Source organism: Sparus aurata, chromosome 16 (assembly GCF_900880675.1).
Source record: "Sparus aurata chromosome 16, fSpaAur1.1, whole genome shotgun sequence".
NCBI classification, from domain to species: Eukaryota; Metazoa; Chordata; class Actinopteri; order Spariformes; family Sparidae; genus Sparus; species Sparus aurata.
In genome coordinates, this window is record NC_044202.1 from 24,826,890 (window position 1) to 24,838,111 (window position 11,222).

General features: G+C 40.0%; 2 protein-coding genes across 2 annotated transcripts; one reads left to right on the forward strand and one right to left on the reverse strand.

The window, feature by feature from the left end:
* Positions 1-1,124: 1,124 nt before the first annotated feature.
* Positions 1,125-6,772, forward strand: adprs (ADP-ribosylserine hydrolase). The gene is made up of 6 exons (XM_030392197.1): positions 1,125-1,549; positions 3,229-3,325; positions 3,487-3,694; positions 4,735-4,922; positions 5,099-5,199; positions 5,787-6,772. The coding sequence occupies exons 1-6, from the start codon at positions 1,363-1,365 to the stop codon at positions 6,176-6,178; spliced, it is 1,173 nt and encodes a 390-aa protein (XP_030248057.1). The 5' UTR covers positions 1,125-1,362; the 3' UTR covers positions 6,179-6,772.
* Positions 6,773-6,839: 67 nt separating this feature from the next.
* On the reverse strand, positions 6,840-11,008 carry LOC115566353 (b(0,+)-type amino acid transporter 1-like). The gene is made up of 6 exons (XM_030392194.1): positions 10,192-11,008; positions 8,725-8,858; positions 7,779-7,908; positions 7,563-7,687; positions 7,362-7,449; positions 6,840-7,260 (listed from the first exon to the last, which is right to left on the reverse strand). The coding sequence occupies exons 1-6, from the start codon at positions 10,906-10,908 to the stop codon at positions 7,030-7,032; spliced, it is 1,425 nt and encodes a 474-aa protein (XP_030248054.1). The 5' UTR covers positions 10,909-11,008; the 3' UTR covers positions 6,840-7,029.
* Between the last annotated feature and the right edge of the window lie 214 nt (positions 11,009-11,222).

Genomic DNA, 11,222 nt, shown 5'->3' on the forward strand with positions numbered 1-11,222 from the left:
CAAGATAATGTTGATAGACATTAAAACTTACTGTCAGCCAAAGATTTTCCAGGTAAATATATATAAACTAAACTTGCTCAAATACTCTTAAGAATGTTGTGTTTCCATAAGATAAGTTAAATTCATCTTAAATTCTTGCATAACATATGCAATAATTTCCACATGTCTTGACGTAGATGCTACCTTTTGTGGCACTGAGCCAGACACAGTTATACGTTTGTTGTGTCACTGCTCCTCCCGTCTGTGTGACACATGGAGAGTTTGTTTAAGACTGGACTTTCTATAACAATTATGGCCAAAGACATTGTTACTCAATTCAAATGCAATTGTAACATTTTTAATTGCATTACAAGCCTTACACTTGTGTAAGTAATGTAATTGGTACATTTCACACACTGTATATACGCCAAGATTCTCAAAGACCTTGGTCAAGCCTCAATTTCTTCCAGGTAGAGTTCAGTTTCCATAGATACATTACTACTCTTACGACAAACAAAACATTAAAGCACACACATTGACATTAAACACTGGGTTATAAATTAGGCCAAGATTGGTGTCAATGTGACAGTGACGCAATGCTTGGTTAATCCGACCCACCACCAATGGGTTTTTGTTTCGTTTTTACCCATTGTTGGTGTTAATTTAATGTTACAGTTTGGTCCTGGACCAAAACTACTCTTCTGTCTGGAGTTTTTCTACCCATTAGTTACCGTGTAAAATTTGTCCAGTATTGCATCTGCACCACATTGACCCCACTGCATTATTCTACTCCTTTATCTATTTAAATAACTCAAAATCAGTGGTGAGAAGTGCATAGGATCAGTGCCCCTGTCAAAATCGGCTCCTGTCCAGCAGGGGGCAATCATAACAAATGTATATCTGTACCGTATAACTGAGGGTATATGTGTCAACTACAGTTGTACAGCATACATGAGACGATTGTGGTAAAAACTGTAAAAGAAAGTGGACACATAATAAACTTACTGAGACCTAATTCAATCTTTTAACAACTAGGTACCTGCAGTGACCTTTTTTAGTAAAGTTGTGTCGCGTTTATTATGTACACGTCGGTATCTAGCGCACTTCCTCTTATAGAAATGTGATAATCAGAGCGGCTTGCGGCCTCTATTTGATTATAAACCAAGTCTATAAACATGTATTTCTCTGCGCGCTGACCCGACCCTTTCACTGGGGTCAAACAGGCATCAAGACGTTTTTCAGGAAGCAGTAGAGAGGAGGAGTGGGGTCGACATTTGTTGTTGTTGTCACTCGCACTTTATCCTCACATTGTCTGACAGTTTAGTCAACGGGCCAACTGAGTGCTTTCTCGGTGTACGTTCACGTTTCTTCACCGGCGGATGAATGGCAACGACGGCAGTGAGAGCAGTGGCAGCGGGGGGCCCGGCGTCTTTGTCCCGGTTTAGGGGAGCGCTGGTCGCGGCTGTGCTGGGAGACTGTGTCGGCGGAGAGTTTGAAGGAGCGGAGGAGGTTCCAATGGAGAGTGTGCTGCAGCACCTCAACAGCCTGGACGACGAGACCAAAGGAAATGGTAAGTGGAAGGGCAATATTTCAATACCAGACCTGTATTGATGGCAGTAGAAGATGTTGCTCCTCAGCCTTACTGCGGGCTACCCTTCACTCATACCGAGCTGTGCCTCAGAACATATTGAAAGTCTAAAATCAGTTCCTAAGTAGGACTGAATGCTATACCAGGCTTCCAAAGTTTTCTCAGATTAATCTGTTGTTTGGTCGTTAAAATGGTGGAAAATGTAAACCAGTCTTTCCCGAAGCTCAAGGTGATATCCTCAGGTGTCATTTTTTGTTCACAACCCAAATATATCCAGTTCACTTTCTCAGAGGGCTAAATAAATCCGAACATATTCCCACTGAAGAAGCTGGAGTCAGAGAATTTACACTTTTCATTCTCCTTTCTTAAAAATGTAGTCGGACCAATTCATTGATTATCAAAATAGTAGGCAATCAAGAATATATTTGAAAACTAATCGATAAATCATTGTAACTCTACAAAACGATGTCCACAAATCCACATTTTTTTCAATTAAAATGTGAGAAAACCAACCTGTGCAAATTTAACTTGACAATTAACACTAAAATTAGGACTGATTGATTTCTTCAGGACTGTAGCTGCTGGGATTTAACACTGTAAAGCTCATTTATAGATAGTACCAGGAAATTTGCCTCTCTCGTGGTCAAGACAAGATAATCTGTGTGGCCCCACCACAATATTAATATAGGGGTTAGAGGAGCCTTTAGGCTCTCTGATGACCTGGTGCCTGAACCAACTGGGCTGGTCAGGTCATGCAAGGAGACCTTTGTGCACTGTGCAATGCCTATATTTCTATTAGGGGTGGTTAATCGGTCCAATTTCCCGATTCGATTCTGATTATTGAAGTCTCGATTCGATTACAAATCGATTTTCGATTATTAACGATTATCGATTCGATTTTCAATTATTAACGATGATGATCTTCCATTTAATATCAGTCAGCTGCTGAATTATTTTACTTATCTTTTGAGTAACACCTCACAGCACCTTCAATATTGTATAGTGTAACTGTAATATCAAAATGATTATTTTTTTAATTTGTTTTAAATGTAGTGTTTCACTGTTAAAAGAAAGCTGCCAAGCTCAGCAGCCGGACTCATGTTAGAAGCATTGTTGGTGACGAGAACCAGGGCGTGTTTCTCTATTCCCCACTCGTCTGCCATTGCTTTGAGAAACTCACACATATTTGCGCTTGTGTGGCTATCATCCATAGCTTTCGTCTGAAGTACGTAGGACATTAGCTTCCATTAACTGCTGACATAATGAGCTGTAACGGTCACATATGAGACTGTAGCTCTGGATGTCCAGGCATCGCAGGCTATTGCTACCCTGTGAGCAGAGTTGAGGGACACTTGCACGGAAAGGTTTGTCTCCTTGTAAAGATTTGGAATCGATTTAAGTGTGAAAAAGCTCCGGGATGGAATAACATATCTTGGCTCCAGGCTGTGGACCATGTAGCGGAAGCCAGTAAGAGGAGGACTCCAGTTTGTATTACTATTTAAAAAAAATAAATAAATAAATAAATTATTATTTTTTTTTTAAATCGATTTTTGGAAATTTAATAATTGAATCATAATCGTCAAAATTATAATCGCGATTAATCAATAATCGATTTTTTCCACCACCCCTAATTTCTATGTGCCTGTTTGTGTTTGTTTTAGGTATCCTTGAGTACAGTGATGACACAGCGATGGCGCGTTGTGTGGTCCAGTCTCTACTCACTCGTGCCGGCTTTGATGAGCGGGACATGGCTCACAGGTACACGAGTGAATGCTGCTTACAATAATAGCTTCTCCTCAGAGTTCAAGTGTAATGGTGTAAAAATTGTTCCAAAGGTCTGGGAAGTCCACACACACACACACACACACACACACACACACCCAAACACAAATTTAAGCCCCTGTGTCTCACCGCTCTAGGTTCGCAAAGGAGTACAGTGCATCCCCAGGTCGTGGTTATGGTTCTGGAGTGATCCAGGTGTTGAAGAAGCTGTCCTCCCCTCAGCTCAGTGATGTGTATCAGCCGGCCAGGGACCAGTTTAATGGTCGAGGCTCCTTTGGGAATGGAGGGGCCATGAGGGCGGCCCCCTTTGCACTGGCTTTTCCTGATCCGGCTGATGTTAAAAGGGTGAGCAGACAACCTTGTGGCAACAAACCATACCCTTAGTGTCATGCATGTTGGAGCTATACACATTTTTACATTGAAATGCCATGTTTAAAACAGAAGTAATTCTGTAGCTTGTTAATAAAGAGCTGAACTTTACTATTTGTGACTATCATGAATTAATATGATAACACTAAAAGACCTGTAAACAGACTTTTATCAGTTAAATCAGTGAAGTTTATTAACCTTTAATCCAATAAGACTCATTACCACTGTCATTCAAAGCACATCAACTGTGCTTTCCATGCAATTAAGGGAAGATTGAATGTTATATGAACACAATTAAAAGTCAGATGAATAGTTAAAAAAAAAAAGAAAAGAGAGAATTTAGGGATCCATTTTTTAACCTATGATTTTTCCCCCTGAATAATAAAAGCTTTAGCTGTTTTAAATACAGATATGGAGTGAAAAAAAAGCTGGAACATAATAATGCCTAAAAGTTTCCTCTTTTGTGCAACCAAGTAAACTAGTGTGTATCTGATATCGACTTGAGTCAAATTGAAGTTGATATGCCAAGTCAAATGACGGTAATGCTAGTCTAAATCTAGATCAAAAAGTGATCAAGAAAACCAAAATCTATCAATTCTTCTCATAAATAGAATTTGAAATAACTGAAATGATAGAAGTTATATTTGAGTTCAAGTCCTGTCCTTGGTTGTAATCTCTGCTTCAAAACACGTACATGAGATGTAGCTTGAGAAGCACCAGCTCAGTGTATTCAAACAAATATTTTCCACCAGTAGTCTCGTGTAAAAAGGAGTGTTAATTCACAACACAACACTGTGTTTTTTCTAACTGTTGTTCAGGTTTCACTGTGGTTCATCTGTGATTAGCTAACATCCTGACAAGTGTCTTCAGACGAAGTTGATATGACCTGCTTGTAAAAAGTAATCACTTCTGCATAGATTCGCAGAAAACCACATTTATCTTCATGAATTTTTTTTGTCGCAGCGATGTCTGACCCGGTTGCTTTGTTTTGATTTCTCTCCTTTTACCCTCTCCAGTTTGCCCGTCTGGGTGCCATGCTCACCCACTCCTGCTCTCTGGGCTATAATGGAGCTGTGCTGCAGGCGTTAGCCGTGCACCTCTCCCTGCAGGGGGCACTAGACCTGCCTCAGCAGTTCATAAGCAGGCTAATCACAGAGATGGAGGAAGTGGAGAGCAATGAGGCGGCACGCAATGATGCCAGAATGTGAGTACCGCATGAATAAACGTGGCTGTAGCACAGATCTGAACTAGTCATGTCTGCCTTGTGATCTGATGTGTGGGGGTCATTGTCAGGAAACAAAGGAAGATTTCCAGAAATGTCCGATTCAGGCAGTGTTATTTTTATCGTAAATCTTTCATGACCATGGTGTCTCTGTCCAGCCTAAAAGAAGCAGAGAAGCCATTCTGTGAGCGCCTCCACAGAGTTAGAGACCTGATGGATAGGAGCAAGGTCAGCATCGAGGAGGTCATTTCTGAACTGGGTCAGTATCGCTTTATCTTTGATTTTATCATGACTTTTTCTTTCTTAGATTTAAGAGAGTTTCTGTCACCCATCCATCCTTTTCTGCTCGTTCATTGCCTGTTTATTGTACTATCTAGGGCCGCAACCAATGACAGTTTTCATAATTAAACTTCCAATTATTTTCTCGATTAATAATTTGGTCTGTATAATATCTGGAAATAATGAAAATGCCCATCACTGTTACCCAAAACCAGAGTTGACTTATTCACATTGCTTGTTTTATCCAACCAAATGGCTAAAGTGACACGATATTCACTCTGCTATCGTAGAAGATCAAAGGAAAACATCAATTATTAACAAGTGAAAAGCCAGAATTAACAAATTAATGCCAAATATCATTTAAACAATAAATGGATAATTTGAATAGTTTCAGATCAATTTTCTGTTCATCGACTAATTTATGAACCAACTCAAAATTACAGGGACATCCTACTGTTTTAAGAGATAACAGCAGTATGGATTTCCATTTTTTCTTAAAAACCCTTAACTCTACTTTTCTTTTCTGATCTTTTCTCATCACTCAACGTTTCCTGTCCTTCCTTCCAGGCAACGGCATTGCAGCACTCCATTCAGTCCCCACTGCCATCTTCTGCGTCCTCCACTGCCTGCAGCCCTGGGAATGCCTTCCAGAGAACTATGGCGGCCTGGAGAGGACAATAGCCTACAGTCTGGCCCTGGGAGGGGACACTGACACAATAGCTTGCATGGCAGCGGCCATTGCTGGGGCCCACTATGGCATCGAGGCTATTCCTCAGTCGTGGATAAGGTGCTGTGAGGGGGCGGAGGATGCAGACATAAATGCAGAGCGACTTCACATGCTGTACCACCAGTCATCACAGGGAGGCGGGAGTGGGACAGAGGAGCAGAGCAGTGTAGACGCATCTGAAAGCCAGTCAAACGCTTCTAACGGCACAGAGAAGAAAACTGGAGCTGAGTGATTCTTCAACTGGAGTTTGACAAAAGGACTCTTGTTCTCACACACACACACACACACACACACACACACACACACACACACACACACACACACACATTGCAAATTACACACGTAAACTTACCTTTTTAGTTTTGAACTGTGTTGTAACCTGTGGTCAAGGGTGAGCTGTTTCAATGTTATCACTATCCCAGCATTATTCTTTTTAATTTTAAAGACAACTCATTTTCCCTCTTTCCTAAATGGATCAGCAGGCGTTGACAACCCCAAGCTTGTACAAAATGCATGATTACTTCAAAAAATGAAGCAATGATGGCAGTATTTAGGTTACAGAGTAGGCAAGCTGAACAAGCAAGAACATAGTCTGTCACCAGACAGATGAGATTGATAATAATGTATGATAACTGTCATACAGATGTTCAGTCTGTGTGCTTACCCAGTACATTTACACACTTAAACACCTCTCTCCCTTCCCTGCTCTTTCCTGTTCTGTGTTGAACAATCGTTGTTCATGTGAAAGTTGCACTATGGTTTGGCCATGTCTACTTTTATAATTTTGTCAGATAACAATTATTTAATAAACTTTTTTAAAATCACATAATCTGAGTGAGTGTTATTTTTTAACATAAGGCTCAAGAAGCAGATGTTCTATTTGCATATTGTACACTTTAGAAAAACTGTTGTTCATGCATTTTATTGAAGTCAGTTCTTTTAAGATTATAATACATAGTATTTAAAAAGTATACATTGACAAAGGATGCTGCAGTTTGATTCTTAGGGTCTTTTTGTTTCACACATCTTGAAGCTGCAATGTTTGACAAAAGCACAAACGACAAAACTGGAAAACCTACTAAATCAGAGGTTTTTGTCTTCCGGGGCAACCTCTAGGAACAGCTGCAGGAAGACTGTTAACTTGGTCAACAGTTTTGGGCAGAGCTTGTAATGGATGAAGGGTATGTATATTATAGCTCCACTGAGGATAAATAAAGTCACATAGAGGTATTCAATCTGAGGATCGTCTATGATGGGGGCCAGCACCAGGCATATTGCTGCAAGGAGGACCAGTATGGGGAGTATAATGGGGACCTGTGAAGAGAGGGAGAGACCAGACATCTGATTGTCATGTAACTTAAAAAAGAGACAAATACATGTGTTTTATAATGATAATGAATGTGTGTGACACTGACCCTGTATGATCTCGGAAGCTCTGGCTTTTTTATCTTGAGGTAGATAAGTCCAGACAGGGTGATGCCATAGAAAATCCAAGCACTGAAACTAAAACAGTGATGAAGAGGCATGTCAGACACGTGCAAACAAGTTATTCATTCTTAATACAAGTAAAAGAGAAGTGTCAAACTAAATATATGACAAGCAGACTGGGCTTTCACCTGAAGTAGTTGACAATACTCTGGAAGTCTCCGGGAATAAGCACCAGCAGAGAGATAATAGTGGTGAAGATAAGGGCTGGAGATGGAGTCAGTCTGTGGACATGAGCCATGGCCAGAATATCTGGCTACAAAACAAACACAAGTTTTAGTGAAATTCTGTGACAACCATCGTATACTTAATAATATAACATGTCCATAAGGAAGACAGATTCTCACCATGTGTCCTTCCCTGGCAGCAACAAAGCACACACGGCCGCCGCTGTAGTACGACCCATTCAGTGAACCAAAAGCAGATAATGCTGCAGCCACAGACATGATCCAGCCCCAGCTCCCGAACACCTTATTCCTGTGGGAAAAGGCTGAAGTTAATACAAGATTGATCTCAAAGTTCTCTCAGATTTTTTATACTTCTTTATCTGACTTTCAGTTGTGTTCATGCCACATATACCACTCAGTCTTCTCAGAATAACATGGTAAGTTCAATCGATGTCTGTTTACAGGTCTTGTAGTGTACTACTGCACATGTGAAAGAGGTTGCAATACCCTTTTTGTGGTTTCAGGTGGAGCTGTGTTAAGTCAACACTAGTTGGGCCTGAAAACTACTACAGAAAATATCTCCTACATGTTCAACCTGTTAACAACAAGGACTGTACATTATCTTGAGTAAGCGGGTCAAGATTCCTGGGAAGAAACACTGCTGTTGAGTTTTTCAAATGTATTTTCAGGGGGATGTGAGCACCGCAAGCCTAGTTCTATCTAGTTCTATTACATTGAGAGAAGACAGAGATATTTGTAACAAATATCTCCAAAACAACCAACACCATCAATCTAGATGAATGATTAACACAACAAGAAAGAGCAAAAATATGGGTTTTGAATTTTAGCACGAATTATCCCTATAATTCTAGTGGCTTAAGGCTAAATTACCTGCAACTAGCACAACACAACATACCTGAAACTCAAATTAAACTATAGGTAATGAGTCCAAATGTGGGTTATGTGGGTGCCATGTTTTCAATTTCAGGTGTAGATTAAACAAGACAATATCTCAGGTTGTGCTGCATCAGTTTTGATATGTTTTCCACAGTATCATCGAGGTGGTAGATTAAACCTTTTAAATACCCCTCTAAAATGAAGTGAACAACATCAAGTGTTGTCTTACCCCCAGGTTACTGCTACTGCACTGGAGGACATGAGCTCTTTTGGTGTCATCACTGTCAGATAGCTCACATTAACTAGCAGATACAAGCCAGTCACCAGAGAAAAGGCAATGATAACTGCCCTCAGAAGATTCACCTGAAATGAAAAAGGCAACACCAATGTGATGTTGTGGTAAACATGTAAACACGAACAGCTGACATGATCTGCACTTTGATCAAACCAGATCTATAAAAAACTTCCAATGAGGCTGGAAAGCAGAACAATTCCCAATGTATGCACTCTTCGCACAATATATTCACACATTGAAAAATGAACATAGGTTGCATGTGGATGTTTAAGGTAAGGTAGGTTGTTGGACTGGATTTAAGGAATAAAAGATATACCAAGTTCAAAATAAAACATTCAGGATCTGTGAGCTAGGAAGTAAATGTTTCATCTACTTTCATACCCCATAGTTGTTAGAGTTGCCCATCCTGTGTAAAAAAGGATTTTGGTCCAACCCCTCAAGAATAAAATCTAACAGCATAAAGATTTGGTGACCGAAATGTCTCGAGTGTCAAACCAGCTGGGATAGTTAATTAATATTAATACAAAAATAGAATGATTTAACCACAACTGATACAGTAAAAAACTCCTGGTTATAAAATTACCCAAGGTGGAGTCAATGTATCACTGATAGTTGACTGTGTCAAACAACCTTTCTGTTGGGGGATCCTCTACCCACTTGTGCTGGCTCCAATCCAATATTTCTGCAGCAATCTGCAGATTTAACCCATTGTTGTTTTTTTAGAGAGTAAGAGAAAGCAACATCAGAAGTGATTTAAAGGAATATGTGAATCTGTTTGAACTGTTTGAACAGCAGGTGTTATCTTAAATGCTTTTCTTAATCATATTTGCTGACCCGTGGTTCTCAATAGTCACTGCTCGTCTTACATGTTCTCGTTTGAATTATATCATTGGTGGCAACAGACAACCTTCCCCCTTAGTGTTTCTATGACGAAAATTGTAACCAATTGTAACCAGGGAACAAATTTAACTTTATAATGACATGCTGAAGCAGAAAACTTTTTGAAATTACATGACATTATTTTACAAAAAAATAATTTTTAAACAAAAATAGTCAAGAATTAAGGGAATTAAAAATTCCATAACTACCTAACTTCCAAAAACCAGCCTTGATTAAAAATTGTCAATGTGACCTGCTTTTTCTGCCAAAAAGCATTCTGTGATTTGCAGCTTGATGTTGTGTTTTCACATTACTGTCATTACCGCACACATTCACATGATAACAACGCTAATGAAAAATAAGTTATAAAATGAGTTTTGGGGTTTTGTTTCCCAGTTTGGCATCAAGACATTTGACTGGCTAAATCTTTATCAAGGCATCATCTATCTGCTGACTAGAGTAACTTTTGTACTGTTGAATAAAATACATAACACATAATATAATACAGATATACATTGTCACCTCAGGTCTTTTCAGCTCCTCGTAGACATAATTCAAGTTGTACCATCCACCGTAAGCCCACAGTCCTTGATAAAAAGCCATTCCTAAATTGTTCAAAGAGTACTGAGTGCCTTTAAATGCATTCTCAACTTTCAAATTCTCCACAATTACACTGCTGCTCTGGACAAGCTCGACTATCCCTCCAATTACAATGACTGTCAGCGCCAGCACTTTGGCAACCAAAAAGATCACTTGGATTCTGATGGCAACCCGGACATTTATGACATTGACTATGGTAACAACCAGTATAGCCACAGCTGCGGCACATTTTACTACCAGCTCAGGAGGATGGCAGTCAGGGTAAAAGGGTGCTATCACATACTCTGCAACACTCAATGCCGCTGCAGTAGCCCCAAACGGCTTCAAAACTATGATAGTAGTGTATGCTGCAAAGAAAGCAGGACATGAACCATAGATCCTCAGTATGTAGATGAACTCTCCTCCAGATTCAGGAATGACTGTCCCAAGCTCGGCGTAGGACAGTGCTGCAAATAGAGCTACAACTCCTGAGAGAGCCCAGATCACCAGACTTGCTCCTGGGCTTCCAATGATGGCCAGTATAAACTGTGGGGACATGAATATACCAGAGCCGATCATGGTTCCTGAAATAAATGAAATACCACCAATCAACCCAATTTCCTGCTTCATTTTCAGGGCTTGTGGCTCTTTGTCCGCCATGGCTTAATAAATCCAAAGGCAAAAGTTCCTGTAGTTGTTATTCACCCTCAGAGAAGAGATACTGAATATGTGGGCATACACTTGATGACTGCACAGATTACTAAACAGGCAGCAAAGTAATAAGACAAGAGGCTGTAAAGCATACACAATAAATCAGAAACTTTGATCCCATCCCTCTGTGGGAGTCTCTAAGAATTCCACGCCCAACAAATGTTTCCTTCGTTACCTACAATGATTAACTGTCATCATAAAATGGTCATTCAAAACTCATGTTTTGTCCCGTGTTTTTACTGTGGCCTTTTACTTAGAGGCAC